At 48.3% G+C, this 26,537-nt stretch overlaps 1 protein-coding gene across 1 annotated transcript in view; it reads right to left on the bottom strand.

Annotated features, from left to right (window-relative positions):
• LOC118382482 (voltage-dependent T-type calcium channel subunit alpha-1I-like) overlaps positions 1 to 26,537 on the bottom strand; it is a 167,259-nt gene that overhangs the window by 54,090 nt on the left and 86,632 nt on the right. Inside the window, exons 19-20 of the mRNA XM_052520010.1 lie at positions 4,023 to 4,149; positions 1,145 to 1,270 (exon numbers count right to left, since the gene is read on the bottom strand). Of these exons, the coding sequence (XP_052375970.1) occupies positions 1,145 to 1,270; positions 4,023 to 4,149 (253 nt within the window). The remainder of the gene's footprint in view (positions 1 to 1,144; positions 1,271 to 4,022; positions 4,150 to 26,537) is intronic.

Below are 26,537 nucleotides of genomic sequence, written 5' to 3'. Positions count from 1 at the left end.
TGTCCATCAGTTCAGTATTTCATACTGGTCCATACACCATGTCCATCAGTTCAGTAATTCATACTGGTCCATTCACCATGTCCATCAGTTCAGTACTTCATACTGGTCCATTCACCATGTCCATCAGTTCAGTATTTCATACTGGTCCATTCACCATGTCCATCAGTTCAGTACTTCATACTGGTCCATTCACCATGTCCATCTGTTCAGTATTTCATACTGGTCCATTCACCATGTCCATCTGTTCAGTACTTCATACTGGTCCATTCACCATGTCCATCTGTTCAGTATTTCATACTGGTCCATTCACCATGTCCATCAGTTCAGTACTTCATACTGGTCCATTCACCATGTCCATCTGTTCAGTATTTCATACTGGTCCATTCACCATGTCCATCTGTTCAGTATTTCATACTGGTCCATTCACCATGTCCATCTGTTCAGTATTTCATACTGGTCCATTCACCATGTCCATCAGTTCAGTACTTCATACTGGTCCATACACCATGTCCATCAGTTCAGTATTTCATACTGGTCCATTCACCATGTCCATCAGTTCAGTATTTCATACTGGTCCATTCACCATGTCCTTCAGTTCAGTATTTCATACTGGTCCATTCACCATGTCCATCAGTTCAGTATTTCATACTGGTCCATACACCATGTCCATCAGTTCAGTAATTCATACTGGTCCATTCACCATGTCCATCAGTTCAGTACTTCATACTGGTCCATTCACCATGTCAATCAGTTCAGTACTTCATACTGGTCCATTCACCATGTCCATCAGTTCAGTACTTCATACTGGTCCATTCACCATGTCCATCAGTTCAGTACTTCATACTGGTCCATTCACCATGTCCATCAGTTCAGTATGTCATACTGGTCCATTCACCATGTCCATCAGTTCAGTATTTCATACTGGTCCATTCACCATGTCCATCAGTTCAGTATTTCATACTGGTCCATTCACCATTTCCATCAGTTCAGTATTTCATACTGGTCCATTCACCATGTCCATCAGTTCAGTACTTCATACTGGTCCATTCACCATGTCCATCAGTTCAGTATTTCATACTGGTCCATTCACCATGTCCATCAGTTTGACACCTCGTCTGAAATTAATACTGGGAGAAATCCTTACCTGTCCCAGGTTGTCAAAGTTGTACTTGTGATGAACCCATTTGTAGTTGGCCTGCAGACAGTCAGACTTGTTGGTGATGTTCTTGACGTCGGGGCCAAAGCAGTAGAAGAACTTCCCTTTGAACAGCTGTCAGGGAACAATGGGAACAATGGACAGAGCCACTTCAGATGTCTTCTTGTTACCATAGAAGTGGTTTCTTTCATGTCATTATCACAGGATAGACAGACTTGATGGAATAATATGGAGGTCATTACATAGATGGTCAAGAATGATTTAGGGAATTGAGAGAGAGATAGAGGAAGACAGGTGGCAAAGACTGATAAAGAGAGAGAAGAGACAGAGGGACAGACAACTGTGGGAGGAAGGTGAGGAAACAGAGACACAGAATGACAGGGTATATATTGGAGAAGAAAGAGGGTATATGTTGATGGAGAAAGAGGGTATATATTGGAGAAGAAAGACAGGGTATATATTGGAGAAGAAAGACAGGGTATATATTGGAGAAGAAAGACAGGGTATATGTTGGAGAAGAAAGACAGGGTATATATTGGAGAAGAAAGACAGGGTATATATTGGAGAAGAAAGACAGGGTATATATTGGAGAAGAAAGACAGGGTATATGTTGGAGAAGAAAGACAGGGTATATTTTGGAGAAGAAAGACAGGGTATATATTGGAGAAGAAAGACAGGGTATATATTGGAGAAGAAAGACCGGGTATATATTGGAGAAGAAAGACAAGGTATATGTTGGAGAAGAAAGACAGGGTATATTTTGGAGAAGAAAGACAGGGTATATATTGGAGAAGAAAGACAGGGTATATATTGGAGAAGAAAGAAAGGGTATATATTGGAAAAGAAAGACAGGGTATATATTGGAGAAGAAAGACAGGGTATATATTGGAGGAGAAAGAGAGGGTATATATTGGAGGAGAAAGACAGGGTATATACTGGAGAAGAAAGAAGGGGTATATATTGGAGAAGAAAGTCAGGGTATATGTTGGAGGAGAAAGAGGGTATATGTTGATGGAGAAAGAGGGTATATTTTGGAGGAAAAAGAGGGTATATGTTGGAGGAGAAAGAGGGTATATGTTGGAGGAAAAAGAGGGTATATGTTGATGGAGAAAGAGGGTATATGTTGGAGGAGAAAGACAGGGTATATATTGGAGAAGAAAGACAGGGTATATATTGGAGAAGAAAGACAGGGTATACATTGGAGAAGAAAGAAAGGGTATATATTGGAGAAGAAAGACAGGATATATGTTCGAGAAGAAAGACAGGGTATATATTGGAGAAGAAAGACAGGCTATATGTTGGAGAAGAAAGACAGGGTATATGTTGGAGAAGAAAGACAGGGTATATATTGGAGAAGAAAGACAGGGTATATATTGGAGAAGAAAGACAGGGTATATATTGGAGGAGAAAGACAGGGTATATATTGGAGAAGAAAGAAGGGGTATATATTGGAGAAGAAAGACAGGGTATATGTTGGAGGAGAAAGAGGGTATATGTTGATGGAGAAAGAGGGTATATGTTGGAGGAGAAAGACAGGGTATATGTTGGAGGAGAAAGACAGAGTATATATTGGAGAAGAAAGACAGGGTATATATTGGAGGAGAAAGACAGGGTATATGTTGGAGGAGAAAGACATGGTATATGTTGAAGGAGAAAGACTGGGTATATGTAGAAGGAGAAAGACAGGGTATATGTTGGAGGAGAAAGACAGGGTATATGTTGGAGGAGAAAGACAGGGTATATGTTGGAGGAGAAAGACAGGGTATATGTTGGAGGAGAAAGACAGGGTATATGTTGGAGGAGAAAGACAGGGTATATGTTGGAGGAGAAAGACAGGGTATATGTTGGAGGAGAAAGACAGGGTATATGTTGGAGGAGAAAGACAGGGTATATGTTGGAGGAGAAAGACAGGGTATATGTTGAAGGATAAAGACAGGGTATATGTTGGAGGAGAAAGACAGGGTATATGTTGGAGGAGAAAGACAGGGTATATGTTGGAGGAGAAAGACAGGGTATATGTTGGAGGAGAAAGACAGGGTATATTTTGGAGGAGAAAGACAGGGTATATGTTGAAGGAGAAAGACAGGGTATATGTTGAAGGAGAAAGACAGGGTATATGTTGAAGTAGAAAGACAGGGTATATGTAGAAGGAGAAATACAGGGTATATGTTGAAGGAGAAAGACAGGGTATATGTTGGAGGAGAAAGACAGGGTATATGTAGAAGGAGAAAGACAGGGTATATGTTGGAGGAGAAAGACATGGTATATATTGGAGGAGAAAGACAGGGTATATGTTGGAGGAGAAAGACAGGGTATATTTTGGAGGAGAAAGACAGGGTATATGTTGAAGGAGAAAGACAGGGTATATGTTGAAGGAGAAAGACAGGGTATATGTTGAAGTAGAAAGACAGGGTATATGTAGAAGGAGAAATACAGGGTATATGTTGAAGGAGAAAGACAGGGTATATGTTGGAGGAGAAAGACAGGGTATATGTAGAAGGAGAAAGACAGGGTATATTTTGGAGGAGAAAGACAGGGTATATGTTGGAGGAGAAAGACAGGGTATATGTAGAAGGAGAAAGACAGGGTATATATTGGAGGAGAAAGACAGGGTATATGTTGGAGGAGAAAGACAGGGTATATGTTGGAGGAGAAAGACAGGGTATATGTTGGAGGAGAAAGACAGGGTATATGTTGGAGGAGAAAGACAGGGTATATGTTGGAGGAGAAAGACGGTGTATGTTGGGGGAGAAAGACAGGGAATGTGAAATATTGATCGAATGAAGGAACAAGGAAAACAGAGATAGAAAAAAAGACAGAGCAAGAAAGATGGAGAGACAAGTACTCCAAAGATAACAGCCCATACCTGCACCCCCAGGATACCAAATATGATGAAGAAAGCACAGCAGATAAGGACAATGTTTCCTATAGGTTTCAGAGACGTTATTAGAGTCTCCACTACCAGCTTCAGACCTGGGGCTCGACTGATCACCCTGTAGAAAGAGAAACAGAGAGAGAGCAGGAGAGGGATCGAGCGAGAGAGACGAAGGGAGAGAGAGAAGGAGGGATGGAGAGAGAGAGAGACAGAGAGCGATGGAGAGAGAGAGATTGAGATAGGGAAAGAAAGGGAGGGAGAGAGATGGAGGGTTAGAGAGAGGGAGTGATGGAGAGAGAGGTAGAGGTAGAGAGAGAGAGAGAGAGAGAGAGAGAGAGAGAGAGAGAGAGAGAGGAGAGAGAGAGAGAGGGAGAGAGAGAGAGGGTTAGAGAGAGGGAGTGATGAAGAGAGAGGGAGAGGTAGAGAGAGAGAGGTAGAGATGGAGGATTAGACAGAGGGAGTGGGAGAGAGGGAGTGGGAGAGAGATGGAGGATTAGACAGAGGGAGTGAGAGAGAGGGAGAGAGGGAGAGAGATGGAGGATTAGACAGAGGGAGTTGGAGAGAGGGAGAGAGATGGAGGATTAGACAGAGGGAGAGAGAGAGAGGGAGAGAGATGGAGGATTGGACAGAGGGAGAGAGAGAGGGAGAGAGATGGAGGATTAGACAGAGGGAGAGAGAGAGAAGGAGAGAGATGGAGGATTGGACAGAGGGAGTGAGAGAGAGGGAGAGAAAGAGAGGTAGAAAGGGAAGGAGAGTTAGTAAGAGGAGTGCTTCCCAAAATACAGTGTTTACAGCTGACTCAGAGAGGGTAAATCTCAATGGCAGTTATAAGGGAAAGTAAACTCCAGAAAGAGTAGCCACTGCATGAGGAACAGCTAATGGGGATCCTAACAAACTAAACTGACCCCAAATCACCAAAGAAACAATACTGCACAACCAGTCTGTTTTCACCACTATGGGAGAAGGACATTATGGGAACCTCCCCGTAGTGTGACCTACCTACCTGAGGGGGTGCAATGTGTCTGTAGTGTGTCCTCCCTAACAGAGGGGGTGCAGTGTGTCTGTAGTGTGTCCTCCCTACCTGAGGGGGTGCAGTGTGTCTGTAGTGTGTCCTCCCTACCTGAGGGGGTGCAATGTGTCTGTAGTGTGTCCTCCCTACCTGAGGGGGTGCAGTGTGTCTGTAGTGTGTCCTCCCTACCTGAGGGGGTGCAATGTGTCTGTAGTGTGTCCTCCCTACCTGAGGGGGTGCAATGTGTCTGTAGTGTGTCCTCCCTACCTGAGGGGGTGCAGTGTGTCTGTAGTGTATCCTCCCTACCTGAGGGGGTGCAATGTGTCTGTAGTGTGTCCTCCCTACCTGAGGGGGTGCAATGTGTCTGTAGTGTGTCCTCCCTACCTGAGGGGGTGCAGTGTGTCTGTAGTGTGTCCTCCCTACCTGAGGGGGTGCAATGTGTCTGTAGTGTGTCCTCCCTACCTGAGGGGGTGCAGTGTGTCTGTAGTGTGTCCTCCCTACCTGAGGGGGTGCAGTGTGTCTGTAGTATGTCCTCCCTACCTGAGGGGATGCAGTGTGTCTGTGGTATGTCCTCTCTACCTGAGGGGGTGCAGTGTGTCTGTAGTGTGTCCTCCCTACCTGAGGGGGTGCAGTGTGTCTGTAGTGTGTCCTCCCTACCTGAGGGGGTGCAGTGTGTCTGTAGTATGTCCTCCCTGCATGAGGGGGTGCAGTGTGTCTGTAGTATGTCCTTCCTACCTGAGGGGGTGCAGTGTGTCTGTAGTATGTCCTTCCTTCCTGAGGGGGTGCAGTGTGTCTGTAGTATGTCCTTCCTTCCTGAGGGGGTGCAGTGTGTCTGTAGTATGTCCTTCCTTCCTGAGGGGGTGCAGTGTGTCTGTAGTATGTCCTTCCTACCTGAGGGGGTGCAGTGTGTCTGTAGTATGTCCTCCCTACATGAGGGGGTGCAGTGTGTCTGTAGTATGTCCTCCCTACCTGAGGGGATGCAGTGTGTCTGTAGTGTGTCAACCCTACACGAGGGGGTGCAGTGTGTCTGTAGTATGTCCTCCCTAAATAAGGGGGTGCAGTGTGTCTGTAGTATGTCCTCCCTGCATGAGGGGGTGCAGTGTGTCTGTGGTATGTCCTCCCTACATGAGGGGGTGCAGTGTGTCTGTGGTATGTCCTCCCTACATGAGGGGGTGCAGTGTGTCTGTGGTATGTCCTCCCTAAATAAGGGGGTGCAGTGTGTCTGTAGTATGTCCTCCCTAAATAAGGGAGTGCAGTGTGTCTGTAGTATGTCCTCCCTGCATGAGGGGGTGCAGTGTGTCTGTGGTATGTCCTCCCTACATGAGGGGGTGCAGTGTGTCTGTGGTATGTCCTCCCTAAATAAGGGGGTGCAGTGTGTCTGTAGTATGTCCTCCCTACATGAGGGGGTGCAGTGTGTCTGTAGTATGTCCTCCCTACATGAGGGGGTGCAGTGTGTCTGTGGTATGTCCTCCCTACATGAGGGGGTGCAGTGTGTCTGTGGTATGTCCTCCCTACATGAGGGGGTGCAGTGTGTCTGTGGTATGTCCACCCTAAATGAGGGGGTGCAGTGTGTCTGTAGTATGACCTCCCTACATGAGGGGGTGCAGTGTGTCTGTAGTATGTCCTCCCTAAATAAGGGGGTGCAGTGTGTCTGTAGTATGTCCTCCCTACATGAGGGCAGTGTGTCTGTAGTATGTCCTCCCTACATGAGGGCAGTGTATCTGTAGTATGTCCTCCCTACATGAGGGCAGTATATCTGTAGTATGTCCTCCCTACATGAGGGCAGTGTGTCTGTAGTATTTCCTCCCTACATGAGGGGGTGCAGTGTGTCTGTAGTATGTCCTACCTACCTGAGCTGGGTGCAGTGTGTCTGTAGTATGTCCTCCCTACCTGAGGGGGTCCAGTGTGTCTGTAGTATGTCCTCCCTACCCGAGGGGGTGCAGTGTGTCTGTAGTATGTCCTACCTACCTGAGGGGGTGCAGTGTGTCTGTAGTATGTCCTACCTACCTGAGCTGGGTGCAGTGTGTCTGTAGTATGTCCTCCCTACCTGAGGGGGTGCAGTGTGTCTGTAGAATGTCCTACCTACCTGAGGGGGTGCAGTGTGTCTGTAGTATGTCCTACCTACCTGAGGGGGTGCAGTGTGTCTGTAGAATGTCCTACCTACCTGAGGGCGTGCAGTGTGTCTGTAGTATGTCCTACCTACCTGAGGGGGTGCAGTGTGTCTGTAGAATGTCCTACCTACCTGAGGGGGTGCAGTGTGTCTGTAGTATGTCCTCCTTACATGAGGGCAGTGTATCTGTAGTATGTCCTACCTACATGAGGGGGTGCAGTGTGTCTGTAGAATGTCCTACCTACCTGAGGGGGTGCAGTGTGTCTGTAGTATGTCCTCCTTACATGAGGGCAGTGTGTCTGTAGTATGTCCTACCTACCTGAGGGGGTGCAGTGTGTCTGTAGAATGTCCTACCTACCTGAGGGGGTGCAGTGTGTCTGTAGTATGTCCTCCTTACATGAGGGCAGTGTATCTGTAGTATGTCCTCCCTACATGAGTGCAGTATATCTGTAGTATGTCCTCCCTACATGAGGGCAGTGTATCTGTAGTATGTCCTACCTACCTGAGGGGGTGCAGTGTGTCTGTAGAATGTCCTACCTACCTGAGGGGGTGCAGTGTGTCTGTAGTATGTCCTCCCTACATGAGGGCAGTGTGTCTGTAGTATGTCCTCCCTACATGAGGGCAGTGTATCTGTAGTATGTCCTACCTACCTGAGGGGGTGCAGTGTGTCTGTAGTATGTCCTACCTACCTGAGGGCGTGCAGTGTGTCTGTAGTATGTCCTACCTACCTGAGGGGGTGCAGTGTGTCTGTAGAATGTCCTACCTACCTGAGGGGGTGCAGTGTGTCTGTAGTATGTCCTACCTACCTGAGGGCGTGCAGTGTGTCTGTAGTATGTCCTACCTACCTGAGGGGGTGCAGTGTGTCTGTAGAATGTCCTACCTACCTGAGGGGGTGCAGTGTGTCTGTAGTATGTCCTCCTTACATGAGGGCAGTGTATCTGTAGTATGTCCTCCCTACCTGAGGGCAGTGTGTCTGTAGTATGTCCTCCCTACATGAGGGCAGTGTGTCTGTAGTATGTCCTCCCTACATGAGGGCAGTGTATCTGTAGTATGTCCTCCCTACATGAGGGCAGTGTGTCTGTAGTATGTCCTACCTACATGAGGGCAGTGTGTCTGTAGTATGTCCTCCCTACATGAGGGCAGTGTGTCTGTAGTATGTCCTACCTACATGAGGGCAGTGTGTCTGTAGTATGTCCTCCCTACATGAGGGCAGTGTATCTGTAGTATGTCCTCCCTACATGAGGGCAGTGTGTCTGTAGTATGTCCTACCTACATGAGGGCAGTGTGTCTGTAGTATGTCCTCCCTACATGAGGGCAGTGTGTCTGTAGTATGTCCTACCTACATGAGGGCAGTGTATCTGTAGTATGTCCTACCTACATGAGGGCAGTGTGTCTGTAGTATGTCCTACCTACATGAGGGCAGTGTGTCTGTAGTATGTCCTCCCTACATGAGGGCAGTATATCTGTAGTATGTCCTCCCTACCTGAGGGCAGTATATCTGTAGTATGTCCTCCCTACATGAGGGCAGTATGTCTGTAGTATGTCCTCCCTACATGAGGGCAGTGTGTCTGTAGTATGTCCTCCCTACATGAGGGCAGTGTGTCTGTAGTATGTCCTCCCTACATGAGGGCAGTATATCTGTAGTATGTCCTCCCTACATGAGGGCAGTGTGTCTGTAGTATGTCCTCCCTACATGAGGGCAGTATATCTGTAGTATGTCCTCCCTACATGAGGGCAGTGTGTCTGTAGTATGTCCTCCCTACATGAGGGCAGTGTGTCTGTAGTATGTCCTCCCTACATGAGGGCAGTATATCTGTAGTATGTCCTCCCTACATGAGGGCAGTGTGTCTGTAGTATGTCCTCCCTACATGAGGGCAGTGTGTCTGTAGTATGTCCTCCCTACATGAGGGCTGTATATCTGTAGTATGTCCTCCCTACATGAGGGCAGTGTGTCTGTAGTATGTCCTCCCTACATGAGGGCAGTATATCTGTAGTATGTCCTCCCTACATGAGGGCAGTGTGTCTGTAGTATGTCTTCCCTACATGAGGGCAGTGTATCTGTAGTATGTCCTCCCTACATGAGGGCAGTGTGTCTGTAGTATGTCCTCCCTACATGAGGGAAGTGTATCTGTAGTATGTCCTACCTACATGAGGGCAGTGTGTCTGTAGTATGTCCTACCTACATGAGGGCAGTGTGTCTGTAGTATGTCCTCCCTACATGAGGGCAGTATATCTGTAGTATGTCCTCCCTACATGAGGGCAGTATATCTGTAGTATGTCCTACCTACATGAGGGCAGTGTGTCTGTAGTATGTCCTCCCTACATGAGGGCAGTGTGTCTGTAGTATGTCCTCCCTACATGAGGGCAGTGTGTCTGTAGTATGTCCTCCCTACATGAGGGCAGTGTGTCTGTAGTATGTCCTCCCTACATGAGGGCAGTGTGTCTGTAGTATGTCCTCCCTACATGAGGGCAGTGTGTCTGTAGTATGTCCTCCCTACATGAGGGCAGTGTATCTGTAGTATGTCCTCCCTACATGAGGGCAGTATGTCTGTAGTATGTCCTCCCTACATGAGGGCAGTGTGTCTGTAGTATGTCCTCCCTACATGAGGGCAGTGTGTCTGTAGTATGTCCTCCCTACATGAGGGCAGTATATCTGTAGTATGTCCTCCCTACATGAGGGCAGTATATCTGTAGTATGTCCTACCTACATGAGGGCAGTGTGTCTGTAGTATGTCCTACCTACATGAGGGCAGTGTGTCTGTAGTATGTCCTCCTACATGAGGGCAGTGTAGCTGTAGTATGTCCTCCCTACATGAGGGCAGTGTGTCTGTAGTATGTCCTACCTACATGAGGGCAGTGTGTCTGTAGTATGTCCTCCCTACATGAGGGCAGTGTATCTGTAGTATGTCCTCCCTACATGAGGGCAGTGTGTCTGTAGTATGTCCTACCTACATGAGGGCAGTGTGTCTGTAGTATGTCCTCCCTACATGAGGGCAGTATATCTGTAGTATGTCCTCCCTACATGAGGGCAGTGTGTCTGTAGTATGTCCTACCTACATGAGGGCAGTGTATCTGTAGTATGTCCTCCCTACATGAGGGCAGTGTGTCTGTAGTATGTCCTCCCTACATGAGGGCAGTATATCTGTAGTATGTCCTCCCTACATGAGGGCAGTGTGTCTGTAGTATGTCCTCCCTACCTGAGGGCAGTGTATCTGTAGTATGTCCTCCCTACATGAGGGCAGTATATCTGTAGTATGTCCTCCCTACATGAGGGCAGTATATCTGTAGTATGTCCTACCTACATGAGGGCAGTGTGTCTGTAGTATGTCCTCCCTACATGAGGGCAGTGTGTCTGTAGTATGTCCTCCCTACATGAGGGCAGTGTATCTGTAGTATGTCCTCCCTACATGAGGGCAGTGTGTCTGTAGTATGTCCTCCCTACATGAGGGCAGTGTGTCTGTAGTATGTCCTCCCTACATGAGGGCAGTGTATCTGTAGTATGTCCTCCCTACATGAGGGCAGTGTGTCTGTAGTATGTCCTACCTACATGAGGGCAGTGTGTCTGTAGTATGTCCTCCCTACATGAGGGCAGTGTGTCTGTAGTATGTCCTACCTACATGAGGGCAGTGTATCTGTAGTATGTCCTACCTACATGAGGGCAGTGTGTCTGTAGTATGTCCTACCTACATGAGGGCAGTGTGTCTGTAGTATGTCCTCCCTACATGAGGGCAGTATATCTGTAGTATGTCCTCCCTACCTGAGGGCAGTATATCTGTAGTATGTCCTCCCTACATGAGGGCAGTATGTCTGTAGTATGTCCTCCCTACATGAGGGCAGTGTGTCTGTAGTATGTCCTCCCTACATGAGGGCAGTGTGTCTGTAGTATGTCCTCCCTACATGAGGGCAGTATATCTGTAGTATGTCCTCCCTACATGAGGGCAGTGTGTCTGTAGTATGTCCTCCCTACATGAGGGCAGTATATCTGTAGTATGTCCTCCCTACATGAGGGCAGTGTGTCTGTAGTATGTCCTCCCTACATGAGGGCAGTGTGTCTGTAGTATGTCCTCCCTACATGAGGGCAGTATATCTGTAGTATGTCCTCCCTACATGAGGGCAGTGTGTCTGTAGTATGTCCTCCCTACATGAGGGCAGTGTGTCTGTAGTATGTCCTCCCTACATGAGGGCTGTATATCTGTAGTATGTCCTCCCTACATGAGGGCAGTGTGTCTGTAGTATGTCCTCCCTACATGAGGGCAGTATATCTGTAGTATGTCCTCCCTACATGAGGGCAGTGTGTCTGTAGTATGTCCTCCCTACATGAGGGCTGTATATCTGTAGTATGTCCTCCCTACATGAGGGCAGTGTGTCTGTAGTATGTCCTCCCTACATGAGGGCAGTATATCTGTAGTATGTCCTCCCTACATGAGGGCAGTGTGTCTGTAGTATGTCTTCCCTACATGAGGGCAGTGTATCTGTAGTATGTCCTCCCTACATGAGGGCAGTGTGTCTGTAGTATGTCCTCCCTACATGAGGGCAGTATATCTGTAGTATGTCCTCCCTACATGAGGGCAGTGTGTCTGTAGTATGTCTTCCCTACATGAGGGCAGTGTATCTGTAGTATGTCCTCCCTACATGAGGGCAGTGTGTCTGTAGTATGTCCTCCTTACATGAGGGCAGTGTATCTGTAGTATGTCCTACCTACCTGAGGGGTGCAGTGTGTCTGTAGTATGTCCTCCCTACCTGAGGGCAGTGTGTCTGTAGTATGTCCTACCTACATGAGGGCAGTGTATCTGTAGTATGTCCTCCCTACATGAGGGCAGTATATCTGTAGTATGTCCTCCCTACATGAGGGCAGTATATCTGTAGTATGTCCTCCCTACATGAGGGCAGTGTGTCTGTAGTATGTCCTCCCTACCTGAGGGCAGTGTATCTGTAGTATGTCCTCCCTACATGAGGGCAGTATATCTGTAGTATGTCCTCCCTACATGAGGGCAGTATATCTGTAGTATGTCCTCCCTACATGAGGGCAGTGTGTCTGTAGTATGTCCTCCCTACATGAGGGCAGTGTATCTGTAGTATGTCCTACCTACCTGAGGGGGTGCAGTGTGTCTGTAGTATGTCCTACCTACCTGAGGGCGTGCAGTGTGTCTGTAGTATGTCCTACCTACCTGAGGGGGTGCAGTGTGTCTGTAGAATGTCCTACCTACCTGAGGGGGTGCAGTGTGTCTGTAGTATGTCCTACCTACCTGAGGGCGTGCAGTGTGTCTGTAGTATGTCCTACCTACCTGAGGGGGTGCAGTGTGTCTGTAGAATGTCCTACCTACCTGAGGGGTGCAGTGTGTCTGTAGTATGTCCTCCTTACATGAGGGCAGTGTATCTGTAGTATGTCCTACCTACCTGAGGGGGTGCAGTGTGTCTGTAGTATGTCCTCCCTACCTGAGGGCAGTGTGTCTGTAGTATGTCCTCCCTACATGAGGGCAGTGTATCTGTAGTATGTCCTCCCTACATGAGGGCAGTGTGTCTGTAGTATGTCCTACCTACATGAGGGCAGTGTGTCTGTAGTATGTCCTCCCTACATGAGGGCAGTGTGTCTGTAGTATGTCCTACCTACATGAGGGCAGTGTGTCTGTAGTATGTCCTCCCTACATGAGGGCAGTGTATCTGTAGTATGTCCTCCCTACATGAGGGCAGTGTGTCTGTAGTATGTCCTACCTACATGAGGGCAGTGTGTCTGTAGTATGTCCTCCCTACATGAGGGCAGTGTATCTGTAGTATGTCCTCCCTACATGAGGGCAGTATATCTGTAGTATGTCCTCCCTACATGAGGGCAGTGTGTCTGTAGTATGTCCTCCCTACATGAGGGCAGTGTATCTGTAGTATGTCCTCCCTACATGAGGGCAGTGTGTCTGTAGTATGTCCTACCTACATGAGGGCAGTGTGTCTGTAGTATGTCCTCCCTACATGAGGGCAGTATATCTGTAGTATGTCCTCCCTACATGAGGGCAGTATATCTGTAGTATGTCCTACCTACATGAGGGCAGTGTGTCTGTAGTATGTCCTCCCTACATGAGGGCAGTGTGTCTGTAGTATGTCCTCCCTACATGAGGGCAGTGTATCTGTAGTATGTCCTCCCTACATGAGGGCAGTATATCTGTAGTATGTCCTCCCTACATGAGGGCAGTGTGTCTGTAGTATGTCCTCCCTACATGAGGGCAGTGTATCTGTAGTATGTCCTCCCTACATGAGGGCAGTGTGTCTGTAGTATGTCCTACCTACATGAGGGCAGTGTGTCTGTAGTATGTCCTACCTACATGAGGGCAGTGTGTCTGTAGTATGTCCTACCTACATGAGGGCAGTGTATCTGTAGTATGTCCTACCTACATGAGGGCAGTGTGTCTGTAGTATGTCCTACCTACATGAGGGCAGTGTGTCTGTAGTATGTCCTCCCTACATGAGGGCAGTATATCTGTAGTATGTCCTCCCTACATGAGGGCAGTGTGTCTGTAGTATGTCCTACCTACATGAGGGCAGTGTATCTGTAGTATGTCCTCCCTACATGAGGGCAGTGTGTCTGTAGTATGTCCTACCTACATGAGGGCAGTGTGTCTGTAGTATGTCCTCCCTACATGAGGGCAGTGTGTCTGTAGTATGTCCTACCTACATGAGGGCAGTGTATCTGTAGTATGTCCTACCTACATGAGGGCAGTGTGTCTGTAGTATGTCCTACCTACATGAGGGCAGTGTGTCTGTAGTATGTCCTCCCTACATGAGGGCAGTATATCTGTAGTATGTCCTCCTACCTGAGGGCAGTATATCTGTAGTATGTCCTCCCTACATGAGGGCAGTATGTCTGTAGTATGTCCTCCTACATGAGGGCAGTGTGTCTGTAGTATGTCCTCCCTACATGAGGGCAGTGTGTCTGTAGTATGTCCTCCCTACATGAGGGCAGTATATCTGTAGTATGTCCTCCCTACATGAGGGCAGTGTGTCTGTAGTATGTCCTCCCTACATGAGGGCAGTATATCTGTAGTATGTCCTCCCTACATGAGGGCAGTGTGTCTGTAGTATGTCCTCCCTACATGAGGGCAGTGTGTCTGTAGTATGTCCTCCCTACATGAGGGCAGTATATCTGTAGTATGTCCTCCCTACATGAGGGCAGTGTGTCTGTAGTATGTCCTCCCTACATGAGGGCAGTGTGTCTGTAGTATGTCCTCCCTACATGAGGGCTGTATATCTGTAGTATGTCCTCCCTACATGAGGGCAGTGTGTCTGTAGTATGTCCTCCCTACATGAGGGCAGTATATCTGTAGTATGTCCTCCCTACATGAGGGCAGTGTGTCTGTAGTATGTCTTCCCTACATGAGGGCAGTGTATCTGTAGTATGTCCTCCCTACATGAGGGCAGTGTGTCTGTAGTATGTCCTCCCTACATGAGGGAAGTGTATCTGTAGTATGTCCTACCTACATGAGGGCAGTGTGTCTGTAGTATGTCCTACCTACATGAGGGCAGTGTGTCTGTAGTATGTCCTCCCTACATGAGGGCAGTATATCTGTAGTATGTCCTCCCTACATGAGGGCAGTATATCTGTAGTATGTCCTACCTACATGAGGGCAGTGTGTCTGTAGTATGTCCTCCCTACATGAGGGCAGTGTGTCTGTAGTATGTCCTCCCTACATGAGGGCAGTGTGTCTGTAGTATGTCCTCCCTACATGAGGGCAGTGTGTCTGTAGTATGTCCTCCCTACATGAGGGCAGTGTGTCTGTAGTATGTCCTCCCTACATGAGGGCAGTGTGTCTGTAGTATGTCCTCCCTACATGAGGGCAGTGTATCTGTAGTATGTCCTCCCTACATGAGGGCAGTATATCTGTAGTATGTCCTCCCTACATGAGGGCAGTGTGTCTGTAGTATGTCCTACCTACATGAGGGCAGTGTGTCTGTAGTATGTCCTCCCTACATGAGGGCAGTATATCTGTAGTATGTCCTCCCTACATGAGGGCAGTATATCTGTAGTATGTCCTACCTACATGAGGGCAGTGTGTCTGTAGTATGTCCTACCTACATGAGGGCAGTGTGTCTGTAGTATGTCCTCCCTACATGAGGGCAGTGTAGCTGTAGTATGTCCTCCCTACATGAGGGCAGTGTGTCTGTAGTATGTCCTACCTACATGAGGGCAGTGTGTCTGTAGTATGTCCTCCCTACATGAGGGCAGTGTATCTGTAGTATGTCCTCCCTACATGAGGGCAGTGTGTCTGTAGTATGTCCTACCTACATGAGGGCAGTGTGTCTGTAGTATGTCCTCCCTACATGAGGGCAGTATATCTGTAGTATGTCCTCCCTACATGAGGGCAGTGTGTCTGTAGTATGTCCTACCTACATGAGGGCAGTGTATCTGTAGTATGTCCTCCCTACATGAGGGCAGTATATCTGTAGTATGTCCTCCCTACATGAGGGCAGTATATCTGTAGTATGTCCTCCCTACATGAGGGCAGTGTGTCTGTAGTATGTCCTCCCTACCTGAGGGCAGTGTATCTGTAGTATGTCCTCCCTACATGAGGGCAGTATATCTGTAGTATGTCCTCCCTACATGAGGGCAGTATATCTGTAGTATGTCCTACCTACATGAGGGCAGTGTGTCTGTAGTATGTCCTACCTACATGAGGGCAGTGTGTCTGTAGTATGTCCTCCCTACATGAGGGCAGTGTAGCTGTAGTATGTCCTCCCTACATGAGGGCAGTGTGTCTGTAGTATGTCCTACCTACATGAGGGCAGTGTGTCTGTAGTATGTCCTCCCTACATGAGGGCAGTGTATCTGTAGTATGTCCTCCCTACATGAGGGCAGTGTGTCTGTAGTATGTCCTCCCTACATGAGGGCAGTGTGTCTGTAGTATGTCCTCCCTACATGAGGGCAGTGTGTCTGTAGTATGTCCTCCCTACATGAGGGCAGTGTATCTGTAGTATGTCCTCCCTACCTGAGGGCAGTGTATCTGTAGTATGTCCTCCCTACATGAGGGCAGTATATCTGTAGTATGTCCTCCCTACATGAGGGCAGTGTGTCTGTAGTATGTCCTACCTACATGAGGGCAGTGTGTCTGTAGTATGTCCTCCCTACATGAGGGCAGTATATCTGTAGTATGTCCTCCCTACATGAGGGCAGTATATCTGTAGTATGTCCTACCTACATGAGGGCAGTGTGTCTGTAGTATGTCCTACCTACATGAGGGCAGTGTGTCTGTAGTATGTCCTCCCTACATGAGGGCAGTGTAGCTGTAGTATGTCCTCCCTACATGAGGGCAGTGTGTCTGTAGTATGTCCTACCTACATGAGGGCAGTGTATCTGTAGTATGTCCTCCCTACATGAGGGCAGTGTATCTGTAGTATGTCCTCCCTACATGAGGGCAGTGTGTCTGTAGTATGTCCTACCTACATGAGGGCAGTGTGTCTGTAGTATGTCCTCCCTACATGAGGGCAGTATATCTGTAGTATGTCCTCCCTACATGAGGGCAGTGTGTCTGTAGTATGTCCTACCTACATGAGGGCAGTGTATCTGTAGTATGTCCTCCCTACATGAGGGCAGTGTGTCTGTAGTATGTCCTCCCTACATGAGGGCAGTATATCTGTAGTATGTCCTCCCTACATGAGGGCAGTGTGTCTGTAGTATGTCCTCCCTACCTGAGGGCAGTGTATCTGTAGTATGTCCTCCCTACATGAGGGCAGTATATCTGTAGTATGTCCTCCCTACATGAGGGCAGTATATCTGTAGTATGTCCTCCCTACCTGAGGGCAGTATATCTGTAGTATGTCCTCCCTACATGAGGGCAGTATATCTGTAGTATGTCCTCCCTACATGAGGGCAGTATATCTGTAGTATGTCCTCCCTACATGAGGGCAGTATATCTGTAGTATGTCCTCCCTACCTGAGGGCAGTATATCTGTAGTATGTCCTCCCTACATGAGGGCAGTATATCTGTAGTATGTCCTCCCTACATGAGGGCAGTATATCTGTAGTATGTCCTCCCTACCTGAGGGCAGTATATCTGTAGTATGTCCTCCCTACATGAGGGCAGTATATCTGTAGTATGTCCTCCCTACATGAGGGCAGTGTGTCTGTAGTATGTCCTCCCTACATGAGGGCAGTATATCTGTAGTATGTCCTCCCTACATGAGGGCAGTATGTCTGTAGTATGTCCTCCCTACATGAGGGCAATATATCTGTAGTATGTCCTACCTACATGAGGGCAGTGTGTCTGTAGTATGTCCTCCTACATGAGGGCAGTATATCTGTAGTATGTCCTCCCTACATGAGGGCAGTATGTCTGTAGTATGTCCTCCCTACATGAGGGCAGTATATCTGTAGTATGTCCTACCTACATGAGGGCAGTGTGTCTGTAGTATGTCCTCCCTACATGAGGGCAGTATATCTGTAGTATGTCCTACCTACATGAGGGCAGTGTGTCTGTAGTATGTCCTCCCTACATGAGGGCAGTGTGTCTGTAGTATGTCCTACCTACATGAGGGCAGTGTGTCTGTAGTATGTCCTCCTACATGAGGGCAGTGTGTCTGTAGTATGTCCTACCTACATGAGGGCAGTGTGTCTGTAGTATGTCCTCCCTACATGAGGGCAGTATGTCTGTAGTATGTCCTCCCTACATGAGGGCAGTGTGTCTGTAGTATGTCCTACCTACATGAGGGCAGTGTGTCTGTAGTATGTCCTCCCTACATGAGGGCAGTATGTCTGTAGTATGTCCTCCATACATGAGGACAGTATATCTGTAGTATGTCCTACCTACATGAGGGCAGTGTGTCTGTAGTATGTCCTCCCTACATGAGGGCAGTATATCTGTAGTATGTCCTCCCGACATGAGGGCAGTATGTCTGTAGTATGTCCTCCCTACATGAGGGCAGTATATCTGTAGTATGTCCTACCTACATGAGGGCAGTGTGTCTGTAGTATGTCCTCCCTACATGAGGGCAGTATATCTGTAGTATGTCCTCCCTACATGAGGGCAGTATGTCTGTAGTATGTCCTCCCTACATGAGGGCAGTATATCTGTAGTATGTCCTCCCTACATGAGGGCAGTGTGTCTGTAGTATGTCCTCCCTACATGAGGGCAGTATATCTGTAGTATGTCCTCCCTACATGAGGGCAGTATGTCTGTAGTATGTCCTCCCTACATGAGGGCAGTGTATCTGTAGTATGTCCTCCCTACATGAGGGCAGTGTGTCTGTAGTATGTCCTCCCTACATGAGGGCAGTGTGTCTGTAGTATGTCCTCCCTACATGAGGGCAGTGTGTCTGTAGTATGTCCTCCCTACATGAGGGCAGTATATCTGTAGTATGTCCTCCCTACATGAGGGCAGTGTGTCTGTAGTATGTCCTCCCTACATGAGGGCAGTGTGTCTGTAGTATGTCCTCCCTACATGAGGGCAGTGTATCTGTAGTATGTCCTCCCTACATGAGGGCAGTATATCTGTAGTATGTCCTCCCTACATGAGGGCAGTGTGTCTGTAGTATGTCCTCCCTACATGAGGGCAGTGTATCTGTAGTATGTCCTCCCTACATGAGGGCAGTATATCTGTAGTATGTCCTCCCTACATGAGGGCAGTATATCTGTAGTATGTCCTCCCTACATGAGGGCAGTGTATCTGTAGTATGTCCTCCCTACATGAGGGCAGTATATCTGTAGTATGTCCTCCCTACATGATGGCAGTATATCTGTAGTATGTCCTCCCTACATGATGGCAGTATATCTGTAGTATGTCCTCCCTACATGAGGGCAGTGTGTCTGTAGTATGTCCTCCCTACATGATGGCAGTATATCTGTAGTATGTCCTCCCTACATGATGGCAGTATATCTGTAGTATGTCCTCCCTACATGAGGGCAGTGTGTCTGTAGTATGTCCTCCCTACATGAGGGCAGTATATCTGTAGTATGTCCTCCCTACATGAGGGCAGTATATCTGTAGTATGTCCTCCCTACATGAGGGCAGTATATCTGTAGTATGTCCTCCCTACATGAGGGCAGTGTGTCTGTAGAATGTCCTCCCTACATGAGGGCAGTGTGTCTGTAGTATGTCCTCCCTACATGAGGGCAGTATATCTGTAGTATGTCCTCCCTACCTGAGGGCAGTGTGTCTGTAGTATGTCCTCCCTACATGAGGGCAGTATATCTGTAGTATGTCCTACCTACATGAGGGCAGTGTATCTGTAGTATGTCCTCCCTACATGAGGGCAGTATATCTGTAGTATGTCCTCCCTACATGAGGGCAGTATATCTGTAGTATGTCCTCCCTACATGAGGGCAGTATGTCTGTAGTATGTCCTCCCTACATGAGGGCAGTATATCTGTAGTATGTCCTCCCTACATGAGGGCAGTGTGTCTGTAGTATGTCCTCCCTACATGAGGGCAGTATATCTGTAGTATGTCCTCCCTACATGAGGGCAGTATGTCTGTAGTATGTCCTCCCTACATGAGGGCAGTATATCTGTAGTATGTCCTCCCTACATGAGGGCAGTGTGTCTGTAGTATGTCCTCCCTACATGAGGGCAGTATATCTGTAGTATGTCCTACCTACATGAGGGCAGTGTGTCTGTAGTATGTCCTCCCTACATGAGGGCAGTGTGTCTGTAGTATGTCCTACCTACATGAGGGCAGTGTGTCTGTAGTATGTCCTCCCTACATGAGGGCAGTGTGTCTGTAGTATGTCCTACCTACATGAGGGCAGTGTGTCTGTAGTATGTCCTCCCTACATGAGGGCAGTATGTCTGTAGTATGTCCTCCCTACATGAGGGCAGTGTGTCTGTAGTATGTCCTCCCTACATGAGGGCAGTGTGTCTGTAGTATGTCCTACCTACATGAGGGCAGTGTGTCTGTAGTATGTCCTCCCTACATGAGGGCAGTATGTCTGTAGTATGTCCTCCCTACATGAGGGCAGTATATCTGTAGTATGTCCTACCTACATGAGGGCAGTGTGTCTGTAGTATGTCCTACCTACATGAGGGCAGTGTGTCTGTAGTATGTCCTCCCTACATGAGGGCAGTGTAGCTGTAGTATGTCCTCCCTACATGAGGGCAGTGTGTCTGTAGTATGTCCTCCTACATGAGGGCAGTGTATCTGTAGTATGTCCTCCCTACATGAGGGCAGTGTATCTGTAGTATGTCCTCCCTACATGAGGGCAGTGTGTCTGTAGTATGTCCTACCTACATGAGGGCAGTGTGTCTGTAGTATGTCCTCCCTACATGAGGGCAGTATATCTGTAGTATGTCCTCCCTACATGAGGGCAGTGTGTCTGTAGTATGTCCTACCTACATGAGGGCAGTGTATCTGTAGTATGTCCTCCCTACATGAGGGCAGTATATCTGTAGTATGTCCTCTCTACATGAGGGCAGTGTGTCTGTAGTATGTCCTCCCTACCTGAGGGCAGTGTATCTGTAGTATGTCCTCCCTACATGAGGGCAGTATATCTGTAGTATGTCCTCCCTACATGAGGGCAGTATATCTGTAGTATGTCCTCCCTACCTGAGGGCAGTATATCTGTAGTATGTCCTCCCTACATGAGGGCAGTATATCTGTCCTCCCTAGTATGTCCTCCCTACATGAGGGCAGTATATCTGTAGTATGTCCTCCCTACATGAGGGCAGTATATCTGTAGTATGTCCTCCCTACCTGAGGGCAGTATATCTGTAGTATGTCCTCCCTACATGAGGGCAGTATATCTGTAGTATGTCCTCCCTACATGAGGGCAGTATATCTGTAGTATGTCCTCCCTACCTGAGGGCAGTATATCTGTAGTATGTCCTCCCTACATGAGGGCAGTATATCTGTAGTATGTCCTCCCTACATGAGGGCAGTGTGTCTGTAGTATGTCCTCCCTACCTGAGGGCAGTGTATCTGTAGTATGTCCTCCCTACATGAGGGCAGTATGTCTGTAGTATGTCCTCCCTACATGAGGGCAGTATATCTGTAGTATGTCCTACCTACATGAGGGCAGTGTATCTGTAGTATGTCCTCCCTACATGAGGGCAGTATATCTGTAGTATGTCCTCCCTACATGAGGGCAGTATGTCTGTAGTATGTCCTCCCTACATGAGGGCAGTATATCTGTAGTATGTCCTACCTACATGAGGGCAGTGTGTCTGTAGTATGTCCTCCCTACATGAGGGCAGTATATCTGTAGTATGTCCTACCTACATGAGGGCAGTGTGTCTGTAGTATGTCCTCCCTACATGAGGGCAGTGTGTCTGTAGTATGTCCTACCTACATGAGGGCAGTGTGTGTCTGTAGTATGTCCTCCCTACATGAGGGCAGTGTGTCTGTAGTATGTCCTAGAGGGCAGTGTGTCTGTAGTATGTCCTCCCTACATGAGGGCAGTGTGTCTGTAGTATGTCCTCCCTACATGAGGGCAGTGTGTCTGTAGTATGTCCTACCTACATGAGGGCAGTGTGTCTGTAGTATGTCCTCCCTACATGAGGGCAGTATGTCTGTAGTATGTCCTCCATACATGAGGACAGTATATCTGTATATGTCCTCCTACATGAGGGCAGTGTGTCTGTAGTATGTCCTCCCTACCAGTATATCTGTGTGTCTGTAGTATGTCCTCCCGACATGAGGGCAGTATGTCTGTAGTATGTCCTCCCTACATGAGGGCAGTATATCTGTAGTATGTCCTCCTACATGAGGGCAGTGTGTCTGTATGTCCTCCTACATGAGGGCAGTATATCTGTAGTATGTCCTCCCTACATGAGGGCAGTATGTCTGTAGTATGTCCCCCTACATGAGGGCAGTATGTCTGTAGTATGTCCTCCCTACATGAGGGCAGTATATCTGTAGTATGTCCTACCTACATGAGGGCAGTGTGTCTGTAGTATGTCCTCCCTACATGAGGGCAGTATATCTGTAGTATGTCCTCCCTACATGAGGGCAGTATGTCTGTAGTATGTCCTCCCTACATGAGGGCAGTGTATCTGTAGTATGTCCTCCCTACATGAGGGCAGTGTGTCTGTAGTATGTCCTCCCTACATGAGGGCAGTGTGTCTGTAGTATGTCCTCCCTACATGAGGGCAGTGTGTCTGTAGTATGTCCTCCCTACATGAGGGCAGTATATCTGTAGTATGTCCTCCCTACATGAGGGCAGTGTGTCTGTAGTATGTCCTCCCTACATGAGGGCAGTGTGTCTGTAGTATGTCCTCCCTACATGAGGGCAGTATATCCTCCCTACATGAGGGCAGTATATCTGTAGTATGTCCTCCCTACATGAGGGCAGTGTGTCTGTAGTATGTCCTCCCTACATGAGGGCAGTGTATCTGTAGTATGTCCTCCTACATGAGGGCAGTATATCTGTAGTATGTCCTCCCTACATGAGGGCAGTATATCTGTAGTATGTCCTCCTACATGAGGGCAGTGTATCTGTAGTATGTCCTCCCTACATGAGGGCAGTGAGGGCAGTATATCTGTAGTATGTCCTCCCTACATGATGGCAGTATATCTGTAGTATGTCCTCCCTACATGATGGCAGTATATCTGTAGTATGTCCTCCCTACATGAGGGCAGTGTGTCTGTAGTATGTCCTCCCTACATGATGGCAGTATATCTGTAGTATGTCCTCCCTACATGATGGCAGTATATCTGTAGTATGTCCTCCCTACATGAGGGCAGTGTGTCTGTAGTATGTCCTCCCTACATGAGGGCAGTATATCTGTAGTATGTCCTCCCTACATGAGGGCAGTATATCTGTAGTATGTCCTCCCTACATGAGGGCAGTATATCTGTAGTATGTCCTCCCTACATGAGGGCAGTGTGTCTGTAGAATGTCCTCCCTACATGAGGGCAGTGTGTCTGTAGTATGTCCTCCCTACATGAGGGCAGTATATCTGTAGTATGTCCTCCCTACCTGAGGGCAGTGTGTCTGTAGTATGTCCTCCCTACATGAGGGCAGTATATCTGTAGTATGTCCTACCTACATGAGGGCAGTGTATCTGTAGTATGTCCTCCCTACATGAGGGCAGTATATCTGTAGTATGTCCTCCCTACATGAGGGCAGTATATCTGTAGTATGTCCTCCTACATGAGGGCAGTATGTCTGTAGTATGTCCTCCTACATGAGGGCAGTATATCTGTAGTATGTCCTCCCTACATGAGGGCAGTGTGTCTGTAGTATGTCCTCCCTACATGAGGGCAGTATATCTGTAGTATGTCCTCCCTACATGAGGGCAGTATGTCTGTAGTATGTCCTCCCTACATGAGGGCAGTATATCTGTAGTATGTCCTACCTACATGAGGGCAGTGTGTCTGTAGTATGTCCTCCCTACATGAGGGCAGTATATCTGTAGTATGTCCTACCTACATGAGGGCAGTGTGTCTGTAGTATGTCCTCCCTACATGAGGGCAGTGTGTCTGTAGTATGTCCTACCTACATGAGGGCAGTGTGTCTGTAGTATGTCCTCCCTACATGAGGGCAGTGTGTCTGTAGTATGTCCTACCTACATGAGGGCAGTGTGTCTGTAGTATGTCCTCCCTACATGAGGGCAGTATGTCTGTAGTATGTCCTCCCTACATGAGGGCAGTGTGTCTGTAGTATGTCCTACCTACATGAGGGCAGTGTGTCTGTAGTATGTCCTCCCTACATGAGGGCAGTATGTCTGTAGTATGTCCTCCATACATGAGGACAGTATATCTGTAGTATGTCCTACCTACATGAGGGCAGTGTGTCTGTAGTATGTCCTCCCTACATGAGGGCAGTATATCTGTAGTATGTCCTGCCTACATGAGGGCAGTGTATCTGTAGTATGTCCTACCTACCTGAGGGGGTGCAGTGTGTCTGTAGTATGTCCTCCCTACCTGAGGGGGTGCAGTGTGTCTGTAGTATGTCCTCCCTACATGAGGGCAGTGTGTCTTTAGTATGTCCTGCCTACATGAGGGCAGTGTATCTGTAGTATGTCCTACCTACCTGAGGGGGTGCAGTGTGTCTGTAGTATGTCCTCCCTACCTGAGGAGGTGCAGTGTGTCTGTAGTATGTCCTCCCTACATGAGGAGGTGCAGTGTGTCTGTAGTATGTCCTCCCTACCTGAGGAGGTGCAGTGTGTCTGTAGTATGTCCTCCCTACATGAGGAGGTGCAGTGTGTCTGTAGTATGTCCTCCCTACATGAGGGGTGCAGTGTGTCTGTAGTATGTCCTCCCTACATGAGGAGGTGCAGTGTGTCTGTAGTATGTCCTCCCTACATGAGGGCGTGCAGTGTGTCTGTAGTATGTCCTCCCTACATGAGGGCGTGCAGTGTATCTGTAGTATGTCCTCCCTACATGAGGGCGTGCAGTGTGTCTGTAGTATGTCCTCCCTACCTGAGGGGGTGCAGTGTGTCTGTAGTATGTCCTCCCTACCTGAGGGGGTGCAGTGTGTCTGTAGTATGTCCTCCCTACATGAGGGGGTGCAGTGTGTCTGTAGTATGTCCTCCCTACATGAGGAGGTGCAGTGTGTCTGTAGTATTTCCTCCCTACCTGAGGGGGTGCAGTGGATCTGTAGTATTTCCTCCCTACATGAGGAGGTGCAGTGTGTCTGTAGTATTTCCTCCCTACCTGAGGAGGTGCAGTGTGTCTGTAGTATTTCCTCCCTACCTGAGGAGGTGCAGTGTGTCTGTAGTATGTCCTCCCTACATGAGGGCAGTGTGTCTGTAGTATGTCCTCCCTACATGAGGGCAGTATGTCTGTAGTATGTCCTCCCTACATGAGGGCAGTATATCTGTAGTATGTCCTCCCTACATGAGGGCAGTGTGTCTGTAGTATGTCCTCCCTACATGAGGGCAGTATATCTGTAGTATGTCCTCCCTACATGAGGGCAGTATGTCTGTAGTATGTCCTCCCTACATGAGGGCAGTATATCTGTAGTATGTCCTACCTACATGAGGGCAGTGTGTCTGTAGTATGTCCTCCCTACATGAGGGCAGTATATCTGTAGTATGTCCTACCTACATGAGGGCAGTGTGTCTGTAGTATGTCCTCCCTACATGAGGGCAGTGTGTCTGTAGTATGTCCTACCTACATGAGGGCAGTGTGTCTGTAGTATGTCCTCCCTACATGAGGGCAGTGTGTCTGTAGTATGTCCTACCTACATGAGGGCAGTGTGTCTGTAGTATGTCCTCCCTACATGAGGGCAGTATGTCTGTAGTATGTCCTCCCTACATGAGGGCAGTGTGTCTGTAGTATGTCCTACCTACATGAGGGCAGTGTGTCTGTAGTATGTCCTCCCTACATGAGGGCAGTATGTCTGTAGTATGTCCTCCATACATGAGGACAGTATATCTGTAGTATGTCCTACCTACATGAGGGCAGTGTGTCTGTAGTATGTCCTCCCTACATGAGGGCAGTATATCTGTAGTATGTCCTGCCTACATGAGGGCAGTGTATCTGTAGTATGTCCTACCTACCTGAGGGTGTGCAGTGTGTCTGTAGTATGTCCTCCCTACCTGAGGGGGTGCAGTGTGTCTGTAGTATGTCCTGCCTACATGAGGGCAGTGTATCTGTAGTATGTCCTACCTACCTGAGGGCAGTATGTCTGTAGTATGTCCTGCCTACATGAGGGCAGTGTATCTGTAGTATGTCCTACCTACCTGAGGGGGTGCAGTGTGTCTGTAGTATGTCCTGCCTACATGAGGGCAGTGTGTCTTTAGTATGTCCTACCTACCTGAGGGCGTGCAGTGTGTCTGTAGAATGTCCTACCTACCTGAGGGGGTGCAGTGTGTCTGTAGTATGTCCTCCTTACATGAGGGCAGTGTATCTGTAGTATGTCCTACCTACATGAGGGGGTGCAGTGTGTCTGTAGTATGTCCTCCCTACATCAGGGGGTGCAGTGTGTCTGTAGTATGTCCTACCTACCTGAGGGCAGTGTGTCTGTAGTATGTCCTCCTTACATGAGGGCAGTGTATCTGTAGTATGTCCTCCCTACCTGAGGGGGTGCAGTGTGTCTGTAGTATGTCCTCCCTACCTGAGGGGGTGCAGTGTGTCTGTAGTATGTCCTCCCTACCTGAGGGGGTGCAGTGTGTCTGTAGTATGTCCTCCCTACCTGAGGGGGTGCAGTGTGTCTGTAGTATGTCCTCCCTACCTGAGGGGGTGCAGTGTATCTGTAGTATGTCCTCCCTACCTGAGGGCAGTGTGTCTGTAGTATGTCCTCCTTACATGAGGGCAGTGTATCTGTAGTATGTCCTCCCTACCTGAGGGGGTGCAGTGTGTCTGTAGTATGTCCTCCCTACCTGAGGGGGTGCAGTGTGTCTGTAGTATGTCCTCCCTACATGAGGGCAGTGTGTCTGTAGTATGTCCTCCCTACATGAGGGCAGTATATCTGTAGTATGTCCTCCCTACATGAGGGCAGTATGTCTGTAGTATGTCCTCCCTACATGAGGG

Source organism: Oncorhynchus keta, chromosome 5 (assembly GCF_023373465.1).
Source record: "Oncorhynchus keta strain PuntledgeMale-10-30-2019 chromosome 5, Oket_V2, whole genome shotgun sequence".
In the NCBI taxonomy this organism is placed as follows: domain Eukaryota; kingdom Metazoa; phylum Chordata; class Actinopteri; order Salmoniformes; family Salmonidae; genus Oncorhynchus; species Oncorhynchus keta.
Note: the sequence above shows the minus strand (reverse complement) of the source record. Positions and strands in the feature narration are given on the sequence as shown.